Below are 20,385 nucleotides of genomic sequence, written 5' to 3' on the forward strand. Positions count from 1 at the left end.
AATGATTACCTGATGCCTGGCCACTCCTAGGAAGCCTCAGGATGGGGACTGGTCACCAGAAAGACCAAGGCAGGTTTGGAGGGTTGGAGCTTTCAGCCTCAATCTCTGGGGTGGGGAAGGGGATGCTGAAGGTCAAGTTGATTATCAAAGGCCAACAATTGGATCAATCATGCCTATGTAATGAAGCCTCAATAAAAACACAAAAGGACAGTGTTGGAGAGCTTTTGGATGGCTCAACACTTGGAGGTTGTTGGAGGGTAGAGTGCCCAGGGGTCATGAAACTCTGTGTTCCTTGCCCTATGCAACTCTCTCTTCATCTGGTGTTCATCAATATCCTTGTGACATCCTTTATAACGAAACATTAAATGTAAGAAAAAATAAATAGAAGAATCTCCATGAGATGGATGTGGTAGAAATTGGAGCTCACTGAGATTAAGTTTGCATTACCATCTAAGACCACCGACAGTACTCTCTGAATGTTTCTTGTGAACCACTTGCAACCAGCATGGTACTGCCTCTCCATTGGGGGGTGATGGGAAAGAAACAGTCACTTCTTCCCATCAGAAAGGAGGGAAGCCCAGCACAGTAATGGTGGTATCCTTGTCTTGGTTTCCAATGCTACTTTACTTGAAATATTGTATCCCACTGATATTGTTTGAACATTCTGATCCATAAATACCAAGTGAATAGTGGATAAAGGGCAAGCACTAGACTCAGGCCCCTGAATAGCTCTATGCCCTCATCTTGGTAGCCATCTGGTCCTGGCATCTTGCCTCTACTCCATCAACTCTGTCTTATACATGGCATGGATCATAATTCACACAGGGGTAAAAAAGCTAGTCACCAATTTTAAAAATGCAGGGTCTTTGAAGCTCATTCCTGCAGAATCTCAGGTTTCTCTTGGAAGATTGAGGGATAACAAAGAACTCTGCAGAGACCCCATGCTGTAATTCTGGTTTGTTAAAATCTTCCCAGGCAAAGGCCACATAGACCTGAGTTCCATTTAGTTCCTCTATGTAATTTTTTTTAGCAAAATACTTAATCTTTTGGAGGCTTAGTTTCCTCCTGGAAATCATGTGGACAGTGATTGCCAATCTCTCAGAAGCTGCTCATGAGATGTGAATAAGCTTTTCAAGATGGAGCCTGGTTTGGGTCAGACACTGGGAGGGGCTCCCCCAATAGTAAACTGTCTCTTTCTCACCTGTAGATCGGGACAAGCATCTATCTTGTTCATCTCTGTGTCCCTAGAACTAGGACAACTTGGTTGAGAGCTTGTGCTCAGTGCAAACTCAAGGGGCAACCAGTGGGGCTTCAAAACCTTCTCTCCCCAAGCTCCTTTCCTGCTCTCCCTCCAATTGATTGCTTGGGACTCCAAAGGCTATCTCTTTTTGCTCTAACGGGATTCACAGTAGTCTGTTGGATATAGGGACTTGGCAAGGGGTGGGGATGGAGGTGGGGACTCACCAAAGCTCCTTCCAGGCAAGTGGCATAGTTATAGCCCCGACCCATCACCAGGAGTGACCTCTGTGTGTACAGCTCCAGAGCCAGGTCATGAATCTTCTCATCCAGAGACAGCACTTCCTTGATCAGTTCTTAAGCCATGCATACACAGGATAGAAGGAGACAGTCATTTCAATTTCAAAATAATATTCATAAGGAAAAGTATGGGGAATAACATAGGGCTTTGGAACTGCAATCGCCCAAGATATTTTGCTTTCTTGTATTAGTTTAGAAGGGTTTTAAACTCAGATTATGAGAAATAACTTGAGTTGATCAGCCAGAAATTTGTTGAGATGATAATTTATATCTCAGCGAACACTTTTTTGAGTACCTGTAAGGTAGGTAGGGAATTATAATTTCTAGTTCATTTTATAGTACAGCATCTGAAGCTCATATATAAGAAATCACCAGTTGGCAAGACACAGAACACTCCAAATTAACGTCCCTCTTTCCCACTGTGTGCTGTGTATACTCAAGGAAAAGCCAACATAAATTAGACAAGAGGTGCTCAATTTGGGGGGTCCTAAGAATCCTTTACACTTTTTAAAACTATTTTGAGTACTTAAGAGGCTTAGTTTTTGTGGGTTATAGCTCTTACCAGATTCGAAAATAGCACAGAAATTTAAAAATATCTATTAGTTCATTGAAAATAACAATAAATCCATTATGTTGCTGTATTTTGCAGGAAAAAATACAATAAGAGAGGCATTATTTAAAATTATTGCATATCTTTTTTAATGTCTGATTTTTAAATAAAAGACTGTTGACTCAGATCTGCTTCTACATTCAATTTGTGACTTTATTTTGGTTGAAATACAGGAATATAATCTGGCCTTACAGAGATTCATAATTGGAAAAGGGAGGAATAAATAATTTTTTCAAATAATTATGAATGTTCTTCTTTGATAGATACTATATTACCCTCTGAAAAGTGGTTGTTTCTTAAAATGGAAATTGCAAATGCAGATTTGAAATCATATAAATAAAGTTTCTATTTAGTTACATTAAAATTAATTGGTTTATCAAGCACTTCAAACTCAGGGGTGCTTACCGAATGAGCCACATCCCTAGTTCTTTTTTTATATTTTATTTAGAGATAGGCTCTTAGTTGCTTAGGGCCTTGCTAAGTTGCTGAGGCTGGCTTTGATCCTCCTGCTTCAGTCTCCTGAGCTGCTGGGATTATAGGCATAGGCCACCATGCTCATGTTATCAAAAAACTTTAAATTGCTCTTTTAATCTCTGCACAATTTTGTAGCATCATGCATTGGCTACGAAATTAAGCAAGTCTCCTTAAAATGGAAATTTTTTAAATAAAATATGTTTTAGAAAATCAACTTGTTAAAATCACCATTGTCTCAATGGAAAAGTCTTTAAATGCTGGAAAGTGGTCAAGCTCATGGAGGCAGATATGTTTTCCAAAATTCTAAACTCTGTTTGCAAGCTTGAAGTTTATTAGGGGCAACAAGCACTATTGTATTTTTTTTTTCTTGAAGTGTCAGGCTAATTATGTTCATTTTAAAATAAATGTCTGCCCAGTGCTCAAAGCAGCTTATTACTCAGTGGATGAAGCAGCCCAGGGAAGAGGAGGGAGTGGAATGAGGTCAGAGGTAATGAGGGCCCTGTGTGCAGGGTTCCAGGGCCTGGTGAGAAGTGGCCCACTGGGAACTGCTGGAAGGATTTAGCAGTGGGTAGAAAGTTCTAGGAGGAGGGCATGATTAACAGCACCATTTACAGAAGAGAGTCAAGGAAGGCAAAGTAGAGTACTAGAACATACCAGGTAAAGATCTCAGGCCACGGATGATCTCTTGCCTCCTGCTTTGTAGTGAGATTCGGTCTTCAGACATCATCAAACCGAACATCACCAGAGAAATGAACTGGCTGGTGTAAGCCTACAAAGAAGGAAGTGGCAAAGACTTTCAAACAATTGTCACAAAGATGTTTGAAGAGCTAAAGGACCACATAGACAAAGACAAGAAAATGGGGTATAAGTAAATAAAACGAGACTGTCAATAAAGGGAAGGAAATCACCAAAGGGGCTGGGGTGGGGAGAAGAGAGGCATGCCAGCTGAGCAGAGGCAATTGCACAAACCACATCCCAGTGTCCTAGCAAGGGAAGGAGGACAGTGGACTGGAAAACCCTCTAGGCCTCAGTCCATCCACCTGGCCCAGGATCTCCCCATTTACCTTGGTGCTGGCCACACCAATCTCTGGCCCTGCATTGATGTGGACACCGCAGTCAGTCTCACGGGAGATGGAACTGCCCACAGTGTTGGTGACACCCACGGTTAGGGCTCGGCGGTCCTTACAGTAGCGCAGAGCCAGGAGTGTGTCTGCAGTCTCGCCTGCCACAGAGGGGCCCTTTCAGTGTGTGTCTGCAAGTGTGAGTTCTTTGCCAGCCTAAACCCTTCCCCCTTCCTCCCCCGCCCTCTCTATTCATTTGCCCACCCCTCTTACTTGGAAATCGGTACCCAACATTCAGGCAGCCAGAGTTTAAGAAAGAAAACACATGCTCAACATTTTTTCCTGTTTATTCTTAGATACAAGACTTAGTTACTATTTATGTGGCAAGTGCTTTCTCATCCACTGTTTCTTTGAATTCTCTTGACAACCCAGTAGGGGCTGCCATCCCAATTTTTTCCATGAGGATGAAGGGCTCAGAGGCAGGATGAAATCAATGCCTAACAAGGCCACGCAGCTACAGGTGACAGGTGGGTCTGGCTCCCAGTACCCTTTCTAAGGATTCTAAGTTGCCTTAGTCAGAAAGTTCTCAGGTTTAACAGAGTCAACATTTAAAAAGCAAGAATGCCCCAATACATTGTTTCTCAAATAGACCTTGTTTGAAAGGAAACACTTCTTGCTTGTAATCTTGCATTGTGGACTTAAATGAACATGGGAGGTTGAGGCAGGAGGATGGAAAGTTCCAGGTCAGCCTCACCAATTTAGCAGGATCTTATCTCAAAATAAATAAATAAATTTAATTAAATAAGAAGGACTGGGGATATAGTTTAGTGGTAAAGCACCCCTGGGTTTAATTCCCAGTAAAAAAAAATAAAACAACAACAAATAATTAAATATAAACCAGACCATCTCATTAAAACCATTCAAGTTCACATGAGGCTGAAGTTGTTCTGTCCACATGGCCACTGCTCTTGGCTGAGCTTATCCCAGCTTTTCTGAAGAGCCAGTTGGCATTACCATGTGCTGTCATGGTCAGCTCTACTCTCCTTTTTTCTCTTTAGACTTCCAGATATAGGGCACTGGAACATGGCCTTTCCTCAGCACTAATGGTAGGTGAATGGGGAAGGGAGCACTATTTTCATCAGTCTCACTCACTAGTTATGATAGTTTTGGGTTTTTTTTTTTGCATTAATGGGCTAGACACTGACTGATATGTAGAACTTAGGAACTGATACTGCATTATTTCACACGAAATCCATCTCCATTCTTTTATTAATGGCTCCCACCAATTCATGAAATATTTTATTCTCTAATGAGATGGTCAACTTAAAGGCAACCATGGTAGCCCCTGGGTAGCAAGCTGGTCAGACAGAAGGTGAGTGTGTTTGTGTTGGTTTTACTTAATGGAAACAGTATTTAAAATTCTAAATTTGGACTTGGAAAGCAGTATTAAAAGTCTCTATAGATATTAGAATATTAGCAACTAATGTTTTTCAGTTGTGATAATGACATTGTGATTGTTTTTTCTTTTATCATTTTAATCATACATTCTGAAGTATTTATGGGAGGAACTGATATTAAGTCTGGAATTGACTTCAAAATAATCCAGGGGAGGGTAGAGGTTAACGTGGGTTTGGGTGACCCTAGATTGTGGATCACTGTCAAGGTTAGATGGTGCATTATATGAATTTCTCTTTTATAAAAACTTGGAATTCTTCATAACTAAAACATTTCAAAAGTCCTCCTAATGCTCAAGGGGACTCCAAACATTCGGCCAAGTATCACCTCCCTGACCCACTGCCCCGGCCAGGTAGAACAAATTGTTCTTTCCTAGTGCTCAGGCAGAGTTTATTCAGTAGGGGATTGCTCTTTGCACTAAACCAGAGCAGTGTCTCTCCATGCCTCCCCCTGCTGATCAGTGTGGGTACTGCACACAGCTGGAAGTTCAAGCTTGGGTGTAGAGCCCACACTATATTCAACCCATCAGAATTTTCAAAGAGGTATTCTTTCTTCACTACAGTAGACACAGCAAATATTTATGAGCACCATGATGAGTTGTCCTTGAAAAGCTGGACTTGGAATGGCAGAAGTGGGAAGAAGCCATAGGGCATGGGAAAAAACAGTGTATCTAGATTCTAAACCCAATTGCAGCTTTGTCACATCCTGGTTGCATGGCATTACACATCACTTGCCCTCCCCATACAATGGCTACAGTAGCTTATGCCTTTAAGGATTAAGTTTTTTCTCTTCTTCTCTTTCTTCCTTTCTTTTTAAAACTGGGGCTTTAACTCAGGGGTGCTTAACCCCAGCCCTTTCTATTTTGAGACAGGGCCTCCCTAAGTTGCTGAGGCTGGCTTTGAGCTTGTGATCCTCCTGTCTCAGCCTCCCGAGTTTCTGGTATTATAGGCATGTGCCACTGATCCCACTTTCTTTAAGGGTTAAATAACCCAGGTGCATGAGAGATTGTGTGGTACATTGTTGGTGCACAGAGGATTAACTGAAGGAGGGAAGGTGGCATATGGTATAGTGCAGAGAAGAGATCCTAGAGGTGAATTAATATAAATTTGGTCACATTGCCTGAATCCCTTACCTGATTGACTTATGAAAAAGCAAACATCATCCCTGAACACAGGTGTATTCCTGTCCAGAAAATCACTAGCAAGTTCAACCATCACCGGGAGCTCAGTCAGTTCCTCCAAAACTTGTCGTGTCTGAAGCCAATAAGAATGAAGACTAAAGTCAGTCATGGGCACCACAGGGACATATGGCAGCTGGGCTTCTAGGGCAGTTTATGACACAGTGCCTCACTGTCCACATGTCGAGAGGATTTCAATCACCCACAGGCCACCTTGCAGAAGAAAGGGCATGGTGCCAATTCTTCTGGTGGGCTGATGGGAATGAGTGCAAGCATTTTGCTAAATTCGAAAAGCCAATGTATGATAAAATTTCATACCAGTGTCTCAACCTCGGCTACTGTCAATCTCCCACATTATCAAGGGTTCAGAGTATTGCACTTACAGCCACAGCTGCATGATAGCTGGTTCCACAGCCAATTACAATGAGCCTTCGACACCGTCGAATCTCCTTCAAATGGTCTTTCAAGCCACCGAGCAGCACTGCAGGACCAAATGGCAGGGTGTAAACATTGACTTTACAAAGAGACTGCATTCACTAGTACAGAGCACAGACAGAGGCTCCCCGCTCAGTACTGGGATTACTGTACCTGTGTTGGTCTCAAAATTCACACGACCTCTCATGGTATTGAAAACTGATTCTGGCTGTTCGAAGATCTCCTTCTGCATAAATGCACTGAAATTACCTAGTTAAATAAACATCAATGAGGTGGGTCAGTGTTAATCTGTTTGTATTTCTATGGCTTAACTTTTAACCAGGAAGAAAAGTCATTTAGCAATAATGATAGTGACAACTGTAAAGCCCAATGCAGATTCCAAAGGTCATCCTCATGTATTATCCTGCCTGATGCTCATGGTGAAAAGTCAGAAGGAAGTGAGGCAGGTGTGATGACTACCTCCAGCTTACATATTAGATCCTTCAACTTAAGGTTAGGGGGCATTTGTTGAAAGCATGTAAGGAACAAACAGCAGGGCTTGTTCTCTGGGACCATATTCCCCTTAGCAAGGCCAGAAGAAGATAAAATGCTTTATTTCCAAAAAGCCACCCATAGGGAACTACATATTAAGCAATTCCAAAGAAATAGGCAATTTTATTTTCATTTTCCTTTTGTGGTGCTGGGGACCAAACCCAGAGCCTTGAGCATGCTAGATAAGCACTGTACCACTGAGTTGGATCCCCAGCCCCAGCAATTTTCCTCTTAGCTAATAACCCCTAGCTTCTGTAATAAATAAAAACCTTTTCTAGCCTCACTTGCATTTCTGGGGCTCTGATTTGAGTGGATCTGGATGATTATTAAAGAGACCATCTGGGTACAGGGTGATTAAGCCCCTATGGAGCTTCACTGGATGCTTTAGAGGTATCCAAAGACTTGGTAGCAATGTTCTCTCTGTCTGCTGCATACCTGGCATATTACACAGAATGAAAATAAAGCAAGTGAAGATGTGGGCCTCGTAGATGAGGGAACCAGAGAGGGATCATGGCAGATAAAAGATAAAAGAAGAATACTCAGAGGGGTGACAGTTGAGGGGAACTCAAAAAAACAAAAGGAATTAGTCCTACGATTAGAAAAGTAAATGCAACAACCCCCAAGTAGCAAGCAAGTTGGCCTGCTTGAGTAACAGTGAGACAGCAGGGACAGAGTAGGTAGGGCATAGAAGGCAAAGGATTGAGTGTGGTAGAGCCAGGTTTTGGCGGTGGTGGTGAGGCTTATAGGCTGCAAAAGGAAGTTTGGATTTTGAGAATAGAAGGGCTTTAAGTGGCAGGATGACAGGGTCTGATTTATGTTCTTAAAGCTTTATTTAGGCTGCTCTGTGGAGTAGAAATTGAGGGGGACAAAAGTAGATACAGTGAGGCAGGCTCTAGTTATAGAGAATTGGTCCATAGCTCTCATTACTGTGAACCTCCTGCTCAGAGAAAAAAATGATGACTGGGTGTAGGAATGTATGGGGGAGTCAGATGATGGCACAAACAGATTCTAGATATAGATAGAACTCCCTATTTGTAGATTCCAGGCCAGGCTTTCCACAGTTTCTCAGCTATGCCAGCCACAGGCCTCCTGCCCTGGTGGCTACTGTGGACAAAGAGGGCTATGACCCCTGCCCAGGGCAGGGCAGACCATGTTAGGCACTTCCCTCACAGGGCATCTGCTCCCTGAAGCTGTTGCACACGGACTCTCAGAGGATACCTGCCTTTCATGATTTGCTGTAATTCCATCTGCAGGGTCTGGATGGCTCGAGATGGGTCATCACTAGCTGAGCGCTTGACTCGATGAATGGAGAGTTTCCCATCAGCCACTGCGGCAATGTCGTCATCCTCGAGGAAGATGACCCGGTTGGTGTGTTCTATGATGGCACTAGTGTGAGGGAAACAGAGGCATAAAAATTAGCACCCTGCTCTTAACAATCACAAAGCAGCAGTCACTCACTATTTCCTAAATGTGGGGTCCATATCAGTGGTGTTTTAGGAGTGACAGTGACACCATTACTAGGCACTTCAATATGCAGGTGAATCTTCTCCCTCTTCTCCACACTCTCTCCCCTCCTCCCAGAATTATTTTGAAGCTCGTGAAGCCCTCCCTAAGCTTGATCTGACTTAACCTAACTTAACCTAACCTAACCTAACTCTAACCCTAATCCATTATAGTGTATAGAAACATTTTATCATTTCTTCTGTAAACACTTTAGCTTATATCTCTAAAAGATAATAACTATTTTAACTTACTACAATACCAATATCATATCTAAAATTATTAGTTATTCCTTCATATCATCAAATATCAACTTTGTTCAAATCTCCCCATTAATCTCATGGATATCCTGTTATACTTGGCTTCTTCAAGTCAGGATCCAAACTATATCAACATTGGAGAACACTCAGGAAATAACATACTATTCTGAATTGGAAAGGGAAAGAAGGAAGCATTTGCTGCTTTTTAAAACAATATGACTTTAAAATAACCCTGTAGCTTATGAAAACATGTTTCTCTTTATAGAAGTAATACACCTGGCAAAGAAGGAATGATAGAATAATCAGTTTGTGAACTCCTAATTATTAGCTAATTATTAATATAGTTCTAATCGAGGACAGCCCATGAGTGTTGCAACCAAGAAGTGAAAAGCCAAGAAGTCTTATAATGGATGGACAAAGCTGTCAATGCTTGAATCCCTGACTGATCCTAGCACAAAAGGAGAAACAATGAGGCATTTTTATGCTTTTATTTATATGTTTCCTCATGGAAAGACACACCACCACCTTGGTTTTTCTTGCCAAAAATCATACCTGAATAAGGTCAAACTTCTAGAAGCTTGTAAACTGTAATTTTCAGGAAATATGGTAGACAAAGGAACATGTTAAACAATGCCATGGGGGATGCATTCAACAAAACCTGATAGTAGGAAACTCATCTGATAAATGACCCAGTTTCTTAATACACATACATGTGTACATATGCAGAGCAAGATAAAGAGGGGGAATCTATAAGCAACCTACAAGATGTACTTACCCATAAAATGTGGGATCACTGTTTTATAATAAGTTAATCTGTTTGAAAAGTGATATGATTTTTCCCTTGACACTAGAGAGCTTCTTTTAGAAATAAGTTTAAAGGGCTGGGGTTGTAGCTCAGTGATAGAGGGCTTGCCTAGCCCATGTGAGACACTGGGTTTGATCCTTAGCACCACATAAAAATAAATAAATAAAATAAAGGTATTGTGTCTATCTACAACTAAAAAACATTTTTAAAAATAAGTTTAAGTTAGAAAAGTGAGTAAATGAAAAAAACAACATGGGTAATCAATAGCATAAATGGTACATAGATATGGTTAAAAACCATGAAGGTGGTATTTGAAGGACCACTAGAGGGAAACCCCTCATTCTCCAAGGGCCACATATACAAATGTACCTGCAAAAACTGAACACTTAGCCGGGCACATTGGTGCTCACTTGTAATCCTAGCAGCCCAAGTAGCTGAGGCAGGAGGATCACAAGCAACTTAGCAACTTAGGGAGCAACTTAGGGAGCAACTTAGGGAGACCCTGTCTCTTTATAAAAATATAAAACAGGCTGGGGATATGGCTCAGTGGTTGAGCACCCCTGGGTTCAATCCCCAGTATCAAACAACAACAACAAAACCCCAAACACTAAAAATTTCTGATGAAAAGAGGAAAACTATCAAATTCTATGACTCTAAGAGTAATGCATCTGAAAAAAAAAAAAAAGAAGGATCAAAAGCCGTTACACTGCACAAAAGTAACCATATGCACCACTGTATAAAAAGTGGAAAATAGAGTATCAAGAGAACAAGTATAAAGGGCCTGATTGGACAAACCTACTAAATTGTGGCTCTGGCTTTTAAGAATGGTCAGACCTTAGGCAAAGGTGGGGTTGGGATCTAGAGACACTTGGCCCAGCTGAAGAAAGCAGGCTTGGAGTATTCCCAAACAACAGGGGCTGAGGGAACATAGTCTAGCAAGTTCAGATCTGCTAGTTTTCCCAGAAAAGCTAGAAATCCAAGTTTACAAGCTTTGTTTTTCAAAGTGTCAGGAACTAGTTCAGTTATTCCATGCAGGCTGCAAATAATGATCAGTGATTCCACACTTTGGCCACTAGTGCTAACCAAGACAGTCCCCCAGTTGCTCACTGTATGCTCACTATATAAGGACTCCAGGCCACAGGGGCTGAGATCTGACCTGGTCTAGGCCCTTGCTGAGAAAACAGATAAAATGGGGGGTAAGTAAGAAATGATAGAGCTGGGGTATAGCTGGTGGTAGAGGGCTTGCCTAGCTCGGGGTTTGATGCCCAGCACCTCAAAAAAAAAAAAAAGGTTGTGTTTAGACAGTCAGTCCTTGGTTATGTAATTCCATGAAAGAAAGGTAGAAAGGTTTAGTTACCTTGCATCAGAAGCAAAAAAGAATTCCACTGCTTTATCACCCACAGCATGAAGGCAGGTGGAGCTGTCCAGTCTCTTCATCCTTGTTTTACAGATATTCTTCACATTCTCAATATTGCCTAGTAAATAAAGGAATGGATTGCAAATCCCAGTAGACCATGTCATTTGCATAACAGTCGGCTAGGAGCCCATTTCCCTTTTGAATATGTGTGGGAGAAATTTGCAATTTTTAGCTTTGACTGCATCAGCTAAATCCTTTAAAAGCTCCCCAAATAGCACAGTACCATTTCAAGAGCATTTAAAGGGCTATAGTGGGAGAGTAAGGCAAACAAAAACAAAGAAACTCTCAAATCAAATGGTTGCCATTATACCAAGCTGCATGCTGTTCTCTCTACTTCTGCATATGTTTGAAAATATCCACAATGAAAAGCTTTTAAAAAGATGGAGCTAAGTCTCCATGGCATGAAAATCCTTTAGATCTAGAGCAGTCCCAGTTAGATTTTGGAAGACAGCTGACCCCACTAGAATAGCTGCTGAGCCCCAAGACACTGTTCAGTAGCTACATGGTTCAAGTCTTCTTCAGGAAACTTACATGTCCTATATAAGATGGGGATCTGTTCTGTGGAGAGTTTATATTTGCTCCGCACTCCAATGATCAGTGGGCTGCCTCTCCTGTAGGGAGAAGAAAGCATCAAGTTACCCATCACCCTGGACACCTCAGGCTAGATGTCTTCTTTACATCCGAAGTAGGATTCCCAAATTTAACCCTTTCTCTGGAGCAGAAATTGTGTTAGGTCCCTTAGAATGGATGCCTTGACCACAAGAACACGTTCTCAAGATTTGGAGCAGGGATGAACAGGTTAGCAAGTGGGTCCCAGCTTACTAACACAGCATTACCTACTTGCCCAATAGCTTGGTAACACATCCTACCCCCATCCTCACAGAACCTGGACTCCTCCAATTCACTGCATCTCCACATGTGCTAGGCCTGGGTGGGTTAGGTCATATCAGAGTGAACACTTGTGGCATGCAGGAGCACTTTGGTCCTCTAAGCAGGCTTCATTTGCTGCAAACCCTTAGAGTAGAACCCTGGGTGACCAGGATCTTCCAGTTTGCTTCTCCCTTTCTCCAAGCTCAATTGTTCTCTGGCTTTCATGGACACCCAAGTAGTGACTTTTGTGTACAGAGTTGCCTTCTATGGGTTCATCCAACTGCAGATTGAAAATATTCAGAAAAAACAAACAAACCTGCCTTTGTTTTGAACCTATACAGACTTTTTTTTTGGTCATTATCACCCAAACAAAACATCATCACCACTATTTACAGAGTATTTACATTATGCTCAATGTTATAAGTAAACTAGAGATGATTTAAAGTATATGGGAGGATGTGGGTAGATTCTACACAAATACTATGTCATTTCATAGTGAAAGGGTAAAAGAAACTGAAGTTAAAATGTAAAGAACCAGGTATTGTAAAGTTTCTAAGCTGCAAAGCCAGAATTAAAATGTAAAGGACCAGGTATTGTTAAGTTTCTAAGCTACACTCAAAGCCCGAAATTCCTGTAGCTGTTAAGACAATTCCCAGGACTGCCCATTAGATATGTGTAGGAATCCCCCCTAGTTGCTTTACAACTTGGACCCAGTGCAGCTCAGCACGTAGGCACCTCAGGGCCTAAACCAATCAGTTTGAATGTACACCCCGCTTTAGGACTGACCTATCACCCCCGCCCGACATGTTCCCGCCAATGAATGTACTAATCATGTTTGAGAGTTGTTGTTCGATTCTCCTGTGCCTCATGATGATTTGCTCTGATGTATGCAAAGCCCCGCCCTCCTCAAAAAGTGTACTTAAGCACAGCTTAACCCCTGCTCGGGGCTCTGGGCCGCTCTCCCTTCTTGAGTGAGCACGGAGCCCCAGCGCGCTGGATCTGCAATAAACCCCCTTTTGCTATTGCATGAGTGGGTCTCTTGGTGGTCTCTTCCTCCGTCGTTTGCTGGTCCCTTACAATAGAAGGAACTTGACTTCCTGAGAATTTTTTTATCTGTAGGGGGATTGGTTCTAGGGACCCAGTAGATACCAAGGGAAGATTTTACTTTACTTTGTGGGCTATTAAGGCAATTTTCAGGGTGGTTTTGGCTCTGTCTGAGTGATACCTCCTAGATGAAGTTTAGAATAATCAACTTATAAAAAGTGTACTTCATTATAAAGGAGGACAGTGATTTTCACAAGGTAGAATCTTGGGGTAATTCCTATAGGTGACCAGGATGAAGGTCCCCTAACTCAGGTCTCCTTTCCCAGGGACCCTGTCTAAGCCACCAGTACCTGGCTCTCTGAATAACTCAGAAAGGAATTTTCAGTGAAGCACTTTATAATATTTCTTTCTGGATCAGAACTTGTATTGGGGAATGCATTTAAGGTATTCCATGATTTTAATGGCATCTTGCCTTCAAAACCTAATTCTTTGCCCAATTCTTATAAATTGCAGCATGCAAATCAAATATACATTGGATATACAGAGAAATAAGCAGAACACATTTGTAACTCACACATTCTAGACCTTTAATTCTGTCAGAACCCAGGCAGATAAAATTCCAATTTAGTGATCCCCCTTTTCCATGGGGGGTACATTCTAAGACCTCCAAGAGAATACCTGAGACTGTAGATAGTTTTGAATCTTATATATATAATATTTTCCCTATACATACATACTTATGATAACGTTTAATTTGTAAGTTAGGCACAGTAAGAGACTAAAAACAACTAATAATAAAACAGAACAATTATAACAATTTAAAATTTATTTGATTTATATCTGGAATTCTCTACTGGATATTTTGAACATTGGGTATTTACAGGTAATTCAAACTTCAGAAAACAAAACCTCAGGTAAGGGGGAACGGCTATAGTTACTAAGGGATGTGTGCCTTTCTTCCCCTACATGTTAACTAATACATTAAGAAGAAGAAAACAATGTTTTAGTAAGCCCATTTGAGAGCTGTCTCAAACATATTAATTCAATAATGTTATAAAATTTTATCTCAACCAATTCTTGCTAATGTATATCAATGATCTACTTGTTCATTAGCCTGAATCCAGTCCACATATGTCATCTGATCTGTTAACCTGATCTAATATTACTATTTCTTCAGCAATAATAGATCTTATTTTCTGATAGTATTGATCTGTTTGGACCTCTCTTCTAACTTCTCAAGGTGGGGCACAGAGTTCACAGCTTGGAAAAAAGATACTGTGAGCACCTTGAATACTTCAGACAATCTTTTACTATGTCTAAAGCAAATCAGAGCCAAAGTTCTGGGTCCAGTGGGGACCTAACTTAGATTGTCTTTCTAATATTGCCAGTGAGAAAATATGTGGTTATCTAATTTTCTTGGCAAATGGCTCCCCAAAATCTTATTGTTGTAGATTGAGCTCTATGATTTCTCAAGACTTCAAGACATAGAATTCTCCCAGGATTTTCCAAAAATTGTCCTGGAGGTTACAGAGCCATCAGTCATAGGCAATTTAGAAAAATAAAACTTTATTGTTTCCTCACACTGCCTTCTTCTACATTTATTTGAGATAGTAATATCAGATATTATCAAATTTTAAATAGAGGCTTCTAAATTTAATAAGAAGCAACTAGTATTTTATGATTCTATGATTTGAAGGAATTGTATTCCAAATGGTAAACAAGTGCCGGTCCTAGAAAAAAATAAAATGATGATAAATTCTTATCATTTTCTTCCTGGATACTCGGACAGTCTTTGAATGACAGCCTCACCCTCTCTGCCATGGTCTCTCAGGGACACAAGTACACTCTCAATGACTCCCCCATGACATCAGAACAAAGTCCACAGCCTGTATGGCATTGAGGCCCTTTAAAGTCAAGTCCTCTGTCCATAGCTTAGATCTCCACTGAAATGTAAGGGTTGAGTCTGTGTCACCTTGTTCCCTGATGTTCCATGTGTGGCCCATAGCAGGTGTCAGTAAGCACACATCGAAACTGGAAGTCTCAGTGACCCCCTCTACCCTACCAGTATCCTGGCCAAAATGGGATACTCAAGTGCTACACTGTCTCTGGGCCTCTTGTCTTTTTCCATGCTGGTGCCTCTGCTGGGGAAGGGGGAAGATGCTCCTGCTGCCTGCCTTCCCCAGGATGACATCTGCTCACCTCAGGTCCCTGGTGCACAGGTACTTCTAATCCTAATAACAGAGCATCACTACCTTCTGTTTTTCTTTTCCTGCGCAACTGTCTAATCCTTAAGGGCAGAGACCAGGTTGAAAGTCACCAAGTCCCCACAAACCAGCACATAGTAAGTGCTCAACAAATATAGCTGAATGGTTGGATGGATGATCAATCTATCTGAATATATATAAAAAAAATACACATCATAACCCACTTGAATCTAATGTATGAAATATGATACGTCAAGAGCTTTGTAATGTTTTGAACAACCAATAAAAAAATATACATCATCTGCTTCTTTGAATCCAAGCAGCACTGGGAACTATGGGGAATGGTGACTTTAAAAGAGGTTCATGTGTACATGTGGGCTGAACCAGGTCCTCTGGGCTGATTCCTGGGATGCCCTGCCATGAAGGTGTTGAGGCATAAACTCTGGACCTACAAGGACTTTTCAGTACTGGATACAAATCAATGTTTACTGTGATTCCTAGTTTCATGTTCATAATTTTGCATGCTTTTATTTACATGGGGTCCCCCAAATGTATAGACCTCAAGTACCATAAAACCAGGTTCTGTCCCCTCCATACAGTTTTATTTTTATTTGAATTTGTTGTCAACTTCTAAAAATCTGGAGATTCCATCTAACAATCCAATTATCTGATTACCCTTTCTAAAACCTTTGGAGCCCTGGTGCCACATGCCACAGAGATAGCGGGATGCAGACGCTGAGGCTAAGACACAGTTAGCTGTCCATTAAGCCCTTCCAGTTTTCCAGAGGCCCTACCCCTCCATTATACCTCAAGCTAAGTAATTTTATCTAATTTATTTATTTGTTATTGGAAATGTCAATGCGTTTTGCCTCACCTTGTAGCAACAGCTTCTCCTGGGTAGTGGATACTCTTGAAAACCAAAGCAAATGCACCTTCCTGAAAACACATCAAAAAAGGATGAAGGGCAAATCACTCTTGCTAGTCAAGCTGTTGCAGCCCATTGCCCCAGGCAAGTCCTCCCTTGGTCCCTCTTAGTATGTAGACCTGGGGTCATTTGGAAGCTAAATGCAGAGACAGCTTGTGCAGGATAAGGTCATGAGAAAAAGTCAAAAGGAGAGTACTAGGCTGAAGTACCAAAGACTGAAACTTGTGAATTTCATGTGAGTAACATAAACCACACCTTCCTGCCAAGGCCAATAAAGAACCCCCATCAGGGCTGCCCCTTTGGGATAAGCTGCGGGGACTGGTGTAGTTAGAACCACAGGAAATAAGAACCGGGGCCAGGGTGCCCTGCACAGAGCCTCAGGATGGGATCTATGGAGGGAGAAGCTGTGATATTAAAGAGGCTATTCCAGGACTGCATTTAGAGCCTGGTTCAATTTTTTAAAATTTTATTTGTTTATTTTTTTACATATTACTATAGAATTTATTGTACATATTTATACAATCATTATTTGCATTATAGTTCCCATATCTTATAGTTTTTTATTAATTCAAATTTTAGCTCCATCTCTTAATTGGGCAAGGACATCATCCATTGTGCCCCTCATTTTTCGTGATCTGGAACCAAGAAAAGAGTAGTCCTATCTTTTATACCTTTGTGAGTATAAACTAATGCATTGTAAGTGCTTAGAACAGTGCCTGGGCTCTAGAGAATCCAAGAGATGACTGTTGGTATTATTTCTAGGCTATGACTGTCATTTGCCCTCTGCACTTCAACTTAATGAGTTTGTGCAAAGTCAGAACTAGAATCTAGCTCTTCTAACTCATTATTCTGAAAGCTCTTTCTTAAATTTCTGATGCAAAATTCTCCCCTGCATTCTGACCTTCCTGGGGCAGTTTAACATGACCCTGGTAGACCTCAGTTATGTATAACCAGCTATAAATCCAAATTTCCATGTGAAATCCCCCAAACTTTGGAACCCTGGGAAGACCCATGGCCCTGTGCAGCCAGCATGCTCTGTCTAGTTTTCCAGGGGACCCAAGGTCCATGTCCCCAGGCCTCAAAGGTCTTTAAAACTGCCCAAAATGAAGGGGTTTCAGGCAGACCCAAAGTGGCCTCACATTTTCCTGCTGCTTTTGTCAACAGTAAAGTACTAAACAGAAATCCACTTTTTTTTTTTTTAACCAAAAAAAGCCTTTTGTTACTTCAGGAAAGAAAAGCTATAGGTTTAATAGTGCCATTACGGGGAATGCATTTCTAAAATTTAAAATTACAAATATAAAAGAAGGAATACTGTGCTACAATAACAAATTGGTTGCTGTACATCCTCCATTTCTGTGGATTTTGCATTTGCAGATCCAACTAACTGCTGAAAAAATGGTAATTTGTCATCAGGTGTATTACTATATACTTAGGCCTATGATGGTTGCATCTGTACTGAACATGCACAGACTTTTTTTTTTTGTCTTGTCATTATTTCCTAAACTATACAATATAACAACTATTTACACAGTAATTACATTGTATTAGGTATTACATGTCATCTAAAGATGATTTAAAATATATAGGAGGATGTGTATAGGTTATAAGGGACTTGGGCATGTGTGGATTTTGGTATCTGGGGGGTAGGTCCTGGGACAGCCTCCAATCCAGGATGTCCTGCACATTATCTCCAGGCTGCCACTACATTGGAGGAGCTATTAGATGGCAGTGACACCTTGGAGGATGGGCTCTGGAATATCTGATCCTCTTCTTCTTCTCCTCCTACCATCCCACACGGGCTTGCATCTACTCTACCTCATCCTCCAAGGAGGGACTTCCCCTTGCCCAATCCCCCAGAGTTTGATCTTTTTGTGGGGGACTTTGCTCTCTCAGTATAGTCCTTTGGGACATCACTGATTTCTCTTGCTCCCTCCCCTGGGCCATTCTCTTCAGCATGTAGATGTAGATGTGTTCTGATATCTATCATAAAAACACAATCTTCTCCCACAACTGCCACCCTCTCCTGTCCCTGAGTCATTTGTTTGCACCCATCTATAATCAAACATCAGAAATCTGCATCTGTAGGCCCTATTTCTTCCTTTCTCCTTCCCTTCCTTCCTTCTCCATTTAATAAGTAAATGTGGGCATGTCTCCCCTGTGACCAAAAATTGCTTTACCAATCAGGAGGCCCAGACTACAATTCTAAGTCTCCACCATTGTTAAATCCATCTCATGTATGTAACTAACAGTGCACAAACTCAACTGAAAAGATGACAGCGTGGAGCTGCCAGGATCACATGTGCGATTGAGACTGTACATAGCCATGGACTCTAAAACCAGTCAGCAACTCAGAGGTGTTAACATGAAGCCAGGCACTTTCTACTTGGTGTTTACCACCCAAATGATAGAATTCCCAATTCTACAAGGATGTAACCTCTTACGTTCAGACACTCTAGATGACCCATCCTTCATCCTGAGTACTTTGTGCAAATTTGCCTAGTAAGTGCTTACAAAAATGAAGGTATAATTTTGACAGATGAAATTAACTCACCAACTGTTGAATGACTCTCTCAACCAGTGTTGAAAATGTGATGTCCTCAGTTTCTCTGTTGTCAAATACATACTTAATCAGTTTGGCGATGGTCTCGGTATCTGTTTCTGACTCAAACTCATAGCCTTTGCTTTCCTGGAATAGGAGGTTGGACATGGAGTGATAGATAATGGTCATTGCACAACTGGCCTGGACAACTCCCTCTAGCCCCTTATGATTTGACTTGAGAACAAGGAAAACTGGAAAGAGACAAAAAACGTTTGCCAGAATTGCACAGTCAAACACCTCTGAGTCATCCTAGTATTCCCTGAGATCATCCCTCCTTAGGAGCTTGTCCTTGCTGTTAATCTAGACATTGCAAAATAACGGCAGTTGAAATGATAAAATATGTTGAGTCAAATCCACCCACATCCCAGCCACCACCACAACCTTTTCACACTGGGGATCCTCACTGTCTTACTCCCCACCCTGCATTCCATTTGGTGTATGAGTCAATGTGTTACATGGCACAACTATTTTAATAAAACCCCTAACCTTGTTTTTTTTTTTTTTTTTTTTTGATTCTGTGAATCGACAGTGGTCCTTGAGATAAACCCTAAAGCCCTGGTATGTCCCCAAACAAGATTCTTGGCATGGTGGCTCAGCTGAGGCTGAGGTTCATACTTAATGTTGTAAGGTGGCTGAGAGTGGGTTTCACACAATCCATATAAGTTTTAGAGCTCAGCCACAATGTTTAATAAATCTACAGCATTTAATTAATTAATTTTTGTGGTGGTTCTAGAGATCAAACAGCTACATTCTCAGCCCCTAACTATGTTTTTGGAGGAAAACATACTGGTTCAAAATTTTCTGAGGGGAAGATGTTACATGGGGAATGTATCTTACCAGAAATTTTCTCAGATCTTTGTAATTTGTGATGATCCCATTATGGATGACAACAAATTCTGAAAGAAAGTTTAATGAAGGCAGAAGTGTTAATAAGAAGTGAAGTTCAAGTAAGATGCAAATGAAAGGGATTTGATGACTTAAAAAACTCTCTGCAAACTGTGTTCCTACAAAGATCTGTGTTAAGTATACTTCTTTTTATTGTAATTAGAATTGATGTCTATGATAACTACAATTCAAACCTGAGGAAATGCACATTTATCTTTCAGTAGCAAGCATCCACCAATCTGCCCACACGCACGCACAGAGCTCTTCCTTGTGGTCTACAATATTATCCTTTGGGACATCACTGATTAACCCTTCATTACCCAGAAATGATTACAGGCATTCCCAACAGGATTTAGGCTCAAAGGGGTCACAAACTAACAGTTGGCAGGTGTGCTTTGTTTGACTCACATTGTATTGCAAAAATATTTGAGTTTAAAAATTTTTTTTTTAGTTTTTGCTTTAAAATTTCTTAGGGAGAAAAACCTGGAGGTTCTAACACCCTGGGCTCCCCCACATTCCTGTGTGGTCAAAGGCTTATCTCTTTAGCAGGTTTGCACCTTCTTCTACCTCTCTTTATTTTTTTTTTTGATTGGCCCT

The 20,385-nt window shown here is 41.1% G+C and overlaps 1 protein-coding gene across 2 annotated transcripts in view; it reads right to left on the reverse strand.

The window, feature by feature from the left end:
- Gfpt2 (glutamine--fructose-6-phosphate transaminase 2) overlaps positions 1 to 20,385 on the reverse strand; it is a 51,366-nt gene that overhangs the window by 6,340 nt on the left and 24,641 nt on the right. For both annotated transcript variants that reach the window (XM_078050125.1, XM_005339335.5), the window contains exons 5-16: positions 19,741 to 19,799; positions 18,856 to 18,990; positions 16,254 to 16,315; positions 11,793 to 11,872; positions 11,202 to 11,319; positions 8,502 to 8,665; positions 6,902 to 6,997; positions 6,697 to 6,794; positions 6,269 to 6,389; positions 3,685 to 3,842; positions 3,275 to 3,389; positions 1,465 to 1,592 (exon numbers count right to left, since the gene is read on the reverse strand). In XM_078050125.1, coding sequence (XP_077906251.1) covers positions 1,465 to 1,592; positions 3,275 to 3,389; positions 3,685 to 3,842; positions 6,269 to 6,389; positions 6,697 to 6,794; positions 6,902 to 6,997; positions 8,502 to 8,665; positions 11,202 to 11,319; positions 11,793 to 11,872; positions 16,254 to 16,315; positions 18,856 to 18,990; positions 19,741 to 19,799 — 1,334 coding nt within the window. The remainder of the gene's footprint in view (positions 1 to 1,464; positions 1,593 to 3,274; positions 3,390 to 3,684; positions 3,843 to 6,268; positions 6,390 to 6,696; positions 6,795 to 6,901; positions 6,998 to 8,501; positions 8,666 to 11,201; positions 11,320 to 11,792; positions 11,873 to 16,253; positions 16,316 to 18,855; positions 18,991 to 19,740; positions 19,800 to 20,385) is intronic.

This window comes from Ictidomys tridecemlineatus, chromosome 1 (assembly GCF_052094955.1).
Source record: "Ictidomys tridecemlineatus isolate mIctTri1 chromosome 1, mIctTri1.hap1, whole genome shotgun sequence".
Taxonomy (NCBI): Eukaryota; Metazoa; Chordata; class Mammalia; order Rodentia; family Sciuridae; genus Ictidomys; species Ictidomys tridecemlineatus.